The sequence below is a fragment of the Ochlerotatus camptorhynchus genome, unplaced genomic scaffold, assembly GCF_037179485.1.
Source record: "Ochlerotatus camptorhynchus isolate MF236.1 unplaced genomic scaffold, CSIRO-AGI_Acam_v1.1 ptg000434l, whole genome shotgun sequence".
In the NCBI taxonomy this organism is placed as follows: Eukaryota; Metazoa; Arthropoda; class Insecta; order Diptera; family Culicidae; genus Ochlerotatus; species Ochlerotatus camptorhynchus.
The window spans coordinates 7,642,818-7,651,076 of NW_027040920.1; the positions used below are offsets into that span (position 1 = coordinate 7,642,818).

Consider the following 8,259-nt stretch of genomic DNA (forward strand, 5'->3'; position numbering starts at 1 on the left):
TGATATTAAAATGATAAATAGGACAAATATAAGAGGTCCTAGCACACTACCCTGTTGGATACCTGTACAAACGCTTCCCGACCAGGTAATACAGGTTACCTCTGAATGGGTTGTTACCTCTGGTTGAATATTGGTGGCAATTCTGGCGGAAATTTCGTTGAGGATAACCATTGCTTCCCCCCCCTTGTTGCTCGATACTGGTCCATGTTCTGTTATCTTCTCTATTGCGGATGCTAGAGAAGTAAATTGTCCCGCTTTCAATAATAATTTGGTTTCCTCGCTTCTGATTCCATAAGCAAGTGCCTTTACACAGGCTTTAACAGCCATCCTTGAAGCTGATTCCAGTGGAACTTGTTCGTTAATGCAAGCTCTTTCAAGGTCAAAAGTTAGTTTTGACGTAGGAATACATCTTTGATTTCTATATAGAGGTACACTTTGTGAAAACCGAAAACAATTAGTATGGAACATGTAACATAATAATGAAAGATTTTGAACGTTAATAACTCAGCTGCCCCTTGTCCAATTTCAATAATTTTTTCACCAATCGATCAGAAATATTTCTACGCATCTGTTTAAATAAAGCCGGTATCATTTTTCAGAATGTCACTACTGAAAATTTAACGAATGTGCAACTGTCGCTATGATAATTAAAATTATTACCGATTGCCTGCGAAAAGCGATTTCTCTAACACAGTCTGAAGAAGAATTTGTTTATAGATTTGAGTAGAATTCCAAGGAAACCCTGAATAAGATTCAAAAACTGTTTGATTGAAAATTCAATTGATTTGATTGTCAAACACATTTTGTTGAGAAATCTAAAGAATTTTTGAGGAGAATTGCAAGATAATTCCTTAGAGAATTTCAAACTTGTGAGTAGAATTCTAAGAGAAGGAGCCAAATTCAGAGATAATTTAGAAATAAACTCAATGAAAATTCTGAGAACAATTCTAATTGAATTCAATCGTAGAGTGTTCGAATGAGTAAAATTTCAAGTGGATTTCAAGAAGTATTCCAAGGATAATCCGGTAATATTTTTTAGAGAATTTGTAACGGAGCATTTCAAAGAATTGTCGGGATATGTTAGTAGAACTAAAAAAATAGTTCCTTAGATAAATCCATGGGAATTTCAGAATACTAAGTGAATCCTGAGACGAACTCCATGTGATTTTTCAAATTATTAATAATTGTAGAAAGAAATTCAAATAGTGTTGTATAGCAGTCTACAGTTGAATTCAATCTGGTCTCACCAAACGGTGTTTATTCAATCACCGCGTGGTAAGTGGTGGTGTTCTCCAGTACACAACAAAATGCTGCCTGCAAGCAGCGAGCTGCAGCCTACATGAGCAACCATAGAAGGAGGAAGAAGGTGGAGTCAGTAGCAGTCTACTAAAGAGTATACACAGAGAGAACCTCGCTAAAATTCCTGTTCCTACACAAAACACAAGCTCCTGTAAATAAGATTTATTATATAAGCCCACGTAGTCCTACGTCACCATTGCGTACAACCCCATAGGGCTGTCCCTTGTAGTTTTTAAATTTGTTCGGTGAACTTGATGATTTCACCATTTTGTTTTGTGGCATTTAATTTAGCCACCACAGTTTCAGGTGCAATTATTACCTTGCATTTGTCTGTAAGTTTTTGTATTATGGCGTCTATGGTTTGTGGATTTTCACCCACTGGCAATCTGGCCTTGTCTTCAAGTCGGAAAAGAATGACTTGAATGGCAACAGCACGGTTGCCGGATCGTCGGACCGTCGTGAGTCAGTTTTGGAGACACTCTTACAAATATACCTATCCATTCATGGTGCTTGCGGTAACGAAAGGTGTACTCCGCTTTCCAGAAGTATTATTATTATTTAGCTTTATTAAGGAGGCTTTCAGCCTTGGGCTGGTTCGCCTCCACTTTTCCAGAAGTACAAATTACTTGCCAAATTAAGAACTTCTTGGCGAAGTTTAACATCTTCTGTGTCCGGAGGTTCTCGGGAACATCAAACTTATCCTTGGCAGTCGCATACAGGTTTCCTGGAATCTGGTTGAAGTCTGCCTTCACATATAGGGGAATTTACGTATTCTCGTCAATCTAAGCAGCGTCTGCACTTCTACTAGCATTTTCTCAGCGTCACGCACATATATGATATGTCTGTTTGTTTACATGCATCTGCTGCTTGCTTCTCTATCCATTCCAATCGACAGAATTTTTCAAAACGTTTTGAAAGCGTTTTTACAACGCTCCAAACTTCTCAGGTGAGTGTGACTATTGTCGGCAGTCTCTTTTTCTTCGGCAACCTTCCCATTAGAACTGCGTGTTAACCAGCTGTTCTATTATCGGCAACTCGAAATCAACCTCATTTTGTAGTGCGTATGCTTTATTTGAAGAAAAATGTAGCATTACTGGATTGCTCGATCGTTCAAATATAATCAGATTGAAGCTGAAAGGCTAAACAATCGTTTGGACACATTCAGGGAAGTGCGTTGATGGGAAAACATAGTGAAATTAACGTTTAAATTTTGGTTGCCGAAAACAGTCAATGGGTGCCGAAGCCAACATTTACCCTATCTCGTCATCCATTATGCATTCTGTTTCGTAGTCCAGCTCGAGTTTTGGTATTCTGCACGAAAGTCTTACTCACATGCAAATTTTTAGCCACATCTTGAACTGAGACGTTTTTTCCCGATGGAACGATGCGACAGATCCTTATTCTCAAAGTACTCGTGCAAAACTTTTTCGCGCACGCACTGTAATCAACTCTCAGAGTATAAACAATACACATTGAACTATGTCTACGCAAAATTTCAAGAAATTTTACCCAACGGATAAAACGAAGATAGAGTAATTTGAGTGTGTGCGGATTTTAAACGGTACACCCTTTAGGGAATTTAGTTCACTTTAAATCTAATGGAATATTTAGTATCTGATTCTCTGCAGTTCAACGTTTGATCACTTCTCAAAAATATCACAATATGGTTATGGATATCATGTTTTATCACCTTCCTAGCTAGGTTTTTGATGGATTCTGTAGTTGGATTTTTTGCATTTTGCTGTTCAAAACTGTTTCTAGCTGTGATTTTTGCATGCCCACGACACGGTATGAGTTCTGTTTTTCTCTTCCTTAGCAAAGTCAATGGTTTAGTAGAATTTTGTTCGGATTGTTTGAACAAGCTTGACAACTAATTCATCTGTGTTTTTCCCTCCCATTGAAACGCCCCTAGGTCGAGTTTTACTCCCAACCCGAGCGACTACGACAACCTATCGCCGGCGTTTGTAGACGATGCGACGGCACTAGCGACAGCAGCGGATTTCGAACAGCAGCAGCAGCATCTTCTCCCTTCGGCAGTTGGGGAGCTCCCGGTCTACAGTCCACTTCCACGTGGGGTTCCACGCCGCCTCGAGTCACCGCGCTACACTGGAGGCACTTTCGCGAGCCGTCCGCGACCGTACGGCGGCGGACTGCCCGAGGAGTACCCCTACTACGATGGCGGTTCCAGTGAGGCCGCGCTCAACCCATTCTACTCGGAGGACGAGTTCCGCTGCGCTGCCCGACTGCGTAAGTTGCTCTACTACCTTAAGAAACAGTACTACCTGGACAATAAGTACATACAGGCCGTCTACGGACGAAACAATGTAAGATATTAAATGTGAGAAAATATTTAGGACAAGGATTGGACATTTTAAGGTTTACATAGGCAAGAGAAAACAAGCTGACACAGGACAATAATCTTTGCATTGGTGGCTCGGAAACGAATGCTGGCGCTGCTTGCAATGTAGAGTATTTTTAATTAGATACCTAAAGTGGCGTTTCGAATATCAAACTTCAAGACCGAGAACAAGTGTGTTTAAATCTCATTATACATATTAGATGGACAAAGGAGAAAGACAAGAAAACGGAGCCCCCTCGTAAGTGTTTATAAGCATTTATATTGTATTAAAGTGTAGATTGTAGGTAATGATTAGTGGAATTTTAAGATGCATTTATCAAACAAAAATATGATACCAAGTTCTAACGACGTGGCCAACGATCCAAGCGTGGCTATCGTTTACTCTCTAGAGCAGCTTCCTCCCAGCGAGGCTGACATCGAACAAACAAAACAAAACTACTAAGAATATTACTCAAATATCTCTATTCCCCATATCCTTTCCTTCATATCAAGTTGCAAACCAAGGAAAACTGAACTTTTTCTACATTTTAAGCCAAAACCAACCAAGTAATATCTTCCTCCCCCGTTTTTGAATAACCCTATTAAATGAACTTTTATCCTCGTATATTTATAGACTTTACAGAGTATACAGAATCCCTCAAGATGGGATGGAAATCACAGAAATCAAGACACATACAGAGGCCCACACGCATAAGACATCAAGCAAACCGATCCCACCTTGGAACCGATGCGAGTGGAAAAGTGTAATCCCTGTCCAGCTTAGAAGGAGCTGGGTAGCCTCCTCGGTTCCAAAGTCGCGAAATGGTTTGTCTTGTAGCAAGATTACACCACCTCACCGCATTTCCTTTCTTTCCCGTCGTCCTTTTGGGAAGAAGACGGGATGGATCGGAAATGGGAGAATCACAACAACAGACCGAACCGTGGCCGGGTGGGTGACAGTCCCAGAAAGAAGGATGGAATGGCGCAAAACTTCAAATTAAATTGCCTCGTTAGTAGGTTTCTATTTTCCAAACATACGTTCCGTTTGAGCTGGGTGATGCGAAGACGGGCTTCATGATCGAATAAAAATTGAGCTGTCAGTTCCAAGCACTCCCGGGATGGGAAATTTAGTAGAAGTATTGCAGTCAATCACACACATTATTCCCATCCTTCTTGAAGCATTAGATTTTGGTGTGTAATTTTAGTCCAATCATAAGCAGTTCTCTCAACTATTTTAACAAGAAGCGATTCATTATGTGACACGTTTTTGCTCTTTTATCACTTTCCAGAATTCATAATTGTAAACAAACAATCAAAGAGTCACGTTGCTTCGCGTGGATCTGAAAAGTTTGGTCAGTTTGACAGCTCTCGCTACCAACCGATGGAGATAAAACAACTCTCCATATCACCTTAAGTTTTAGCATTCCGGGCATGATGGGGCAACTGAAGGAGGCGTCATTCGTTGAAAAAAAAACAAGGGACTCAATCGGTTCGGATTCGATACTGGTCAACTTAGGGCTCTATCCACAAACCACGTGGACGGTTTTTGCGAGGTTTTTGCCCTTCTCAACTGTCCACGTGGTGTATGGACAGCCCTTCAAGTTGATGGGATTTGGAAGCATATTTCTCTTCTCCGTTATCTGACAATCAATCTGGTTGAATCTATTTGAGGCGGGGTGTTTTATTTTTTGTCCGTCGGTCGTTATCGATCGACGGCGATAGGCATTAACGGATCACTGTTGATTTGGGTGCAAAACGTAATTACGATGTCTGTCTGTCTGCCCACGTCTTCATTTCCCGCATTTATTTCTAGGAAGAGTTCGAAGGAATTCGCATCGTGCAGCATTGAATTCTGCGAATGGGACATACAAATGTCTTCTTAAAAGATTGTTTCCCAAGTAATCTGTTGATATCAGAAGTTAATTTCATGGTTTAGTTGTGGAAATTAATGAGTTCAAATGAGACGTACGCGTTTCATTTCTATTGGTCCAGAGTCACATGAGTGGAAATTCGGATCAGAAAGTGGCTCCACTTGTCATTTGCGAACACTAGCACACCTAGCGGTAGAAGGCATCTTCTGCCTGCAGTTAAGAAAGGCAGCATGCTGTGATAGTGCTGAAATTAGAGCGTAACAGCTTTTGTAAACAATGACTCCTCTCGATGATTTCTCGAAAGTCATGACTCTCTCTGGCAAATCGACATCACCATCGAGTGGGGGAAGACTTCCCCTACCCGATGGATATGTTGTTTTGTGTAGGTGTGCCTGGACTATCTTGAAATCAACGAGAGAAGTCATTATTTTACAAAAGCTGTTACACCCTATTTCCAGCTCTATATAGACATAGAAAGCCCGTGTGGAACGCTACCACAACACGTTGCTTGTTCAGTAGAAAAACGAACTACTTTTTGATTCATTGATTTGTTTGCACTTCCCCTTCTGTTCTGTGCCAGAGTGCTTCCACACATATAATTAAATCGTTATATTTTTTTTTTGCGGAATCATATAATCATTTTGTACTTGTAAACTACAAGAAGAGGTTGAAAAGTGTGTGTTCGACACACCAAATTTCTCAGTTTCACTTCCAAAGAATCACAATTAGCCATTTTATAGTTCGTGAGTGTTCACTCAGAGTGAGCGCTCACGAATAATAAAATCACTGATTGTGATTCTCTGAAAGCGAGATAGCAGATTGTACACTGAACCAAATAAACTTAAGAATTTCATAAGCGTGACTTATGAATGATTTTCGACTAACATGAGGTAGCTCTTATATGCCTTTACCATTTTATTGTCCCAAGCGTTGAAAGACGAGTGGTCCAGATACAGGACCCGTAATATCAACGTCCATTGTTTGGTTCCAGTCTGCTTCGTTTTATTATTTTTTTGCTAACATTATTTTTCATAAGGCAAATCAATAAAATTCATACAGATTTCTTGTGGTTAAAATCCCTAAGTGGTTCTTATGGAACGCTTACGTTCTTTTGCCTCAGTGTATGTGTCAAATGCATATTTTGAAACTAGTTCTTGTAGCTTACAAACTATCTAATGATTCAAATTAAGAAAAATATTGTGTATAGCGAAGTGAGTGAAAGCCACCCTGGTGCAGAGCATCTCCGAACTTGCACGTCCATATCAGACGTTTCCTAAGCACCACTAACTATCTCTTTAAACTCGCTCAGAGCTGTATGAATATCTCCAAAGTTTCCGAAACCACTCTGAAGATTACAGAAGCTCTTTTAGGTTCTCTCAGACTCTCCATAATTCTCAGAACCTTTTCGAAGCACACTTAAGACTGTTGATTCTAAACGCTGAATCTCTTTGTACTTTTTCGATTCTCTCCAAAGCACTCAGAGCTTGTTTCCAGCAGCTGGATGATCCCCTAGGAATTTTTTAATCAGAAATCCGTAGTAAATTGAGATTTGGGCGTAATTGCTTTTGTAAACAAACACGTCAATCACCGATTTCTCATGAACTAAAGCTCAATCTCGTAAACAAACTCTACCAACTGATAAAGGAACCATTCTTCTACGTGATAGTGCTATTAGTTTTCGAGATTGAGCTCTTATTCGCAAGAAACCTGCGATGAACGTGTTTGTTTACAAATACAATTACGCCCAAATCTCAAATAAGTCCGGAAATATAATCGACCTAGAGAGTCCAGTGAACACTCAAAGGATTTTAATTATTAAAAGTACAATAAACCTTCGAGATGTTTTCGCAATCACTAGAAATTTAATTTCTGTCAACTGGTTCCCAGAACAACTACGAGAAACCTCGGAGCAGAGATAATTAACTTCAGAGAATCGAAGTGGAGCTATAGCGTTGAAGTCATAGATTTTAAGAAAATTTCAGAAAACTTTTTAAAAGTACAATCAACCTCAATCTCAAGAAATTTTGCTTAAGTCTACGTGACCTGAGAAAAATTCAAAAAACCTCGGAGAAGTATAGAGAAAGCCTTTTTAGAGATATCTGAACGTATTGCAGATAAACTCAGGTAATTTAATTTTAATTTAAAGTCCAGGAGACCCCTATAAAACTTTTAGGAACGCCAGAATCATTCGCAAGAGACGTCCAAATAGACCTCAGATAAGCTGCGGGGAACTTCAGAGAAGTTTAAGGAAGCATAAGAGAAGCTCATGGTACTTCAAAGGTATTTACATAACTCTGGAAACGTTCAGAGGAGCTTTGGAAATCGTCAATAAAATCAGGAAAACTTTGAGGACTTCTGAAAATCTCAAGCATTCAAACTACTTAAAAGTACAATAAACCTCCGAAAAGCTTTGGCTGTCGCTGGATTTTTTGCTGCAGCCTACGGGTCCTCAGCAAGATTTAGAGAATACTCGGTGAAGTTAAAAGATCATAAATATTTAGAGATGTCCAAATGAATTTCAGAGAAGCTCGGACGAACTTAGGTGAAGTTAGGGTATTTTAAGCTTTAAGGAAAAGTACAGAGATCTTTGAAAACATCCAGCGAAACTTCGGTTATCTTCAATCAAATCTGAGACATTCAGAGAACCTACCTAAAGCCCCAGAAACGTTCTTTAGAGAAATCCAAATCAGGGTTCTACATTTTCGAAACAAAGAAAAGAAAATGAACTCTCCGCAGAATCGCTTCATTTCG

At 39.7% G+C, this 8,259-nt stretch overlaps 1 protein-coding gene across 2 annotated transcripts in view; it reads left to right on the forward strand.

Annotated features, from left to right (window-relative positions):
* The window catches only part of Nplp1 (Neuropeptide-like precursor 1), a 124,688-nt gene extending 117,534 nt beyond the window's left edge, over positions 1-7,154 (forward strand). For both annotated transcript variants that reach the window (XM_065234652.1, XM_065234653.1), the window contains exon 5: positions 3,212-7,154. In XM_065234652.1, the coding sequence (XP_065090724.1) occupies positions 3,212-3,490 (279 nt within the window). In that variant the 3' untranslated portion in view covers positions 3,491-7,154. The remainder of the gene's footprint in view (positions 1-3,211) is intronic.
* Positions 7,155-8,259: the final 1,105 nt, after the last annotated feature.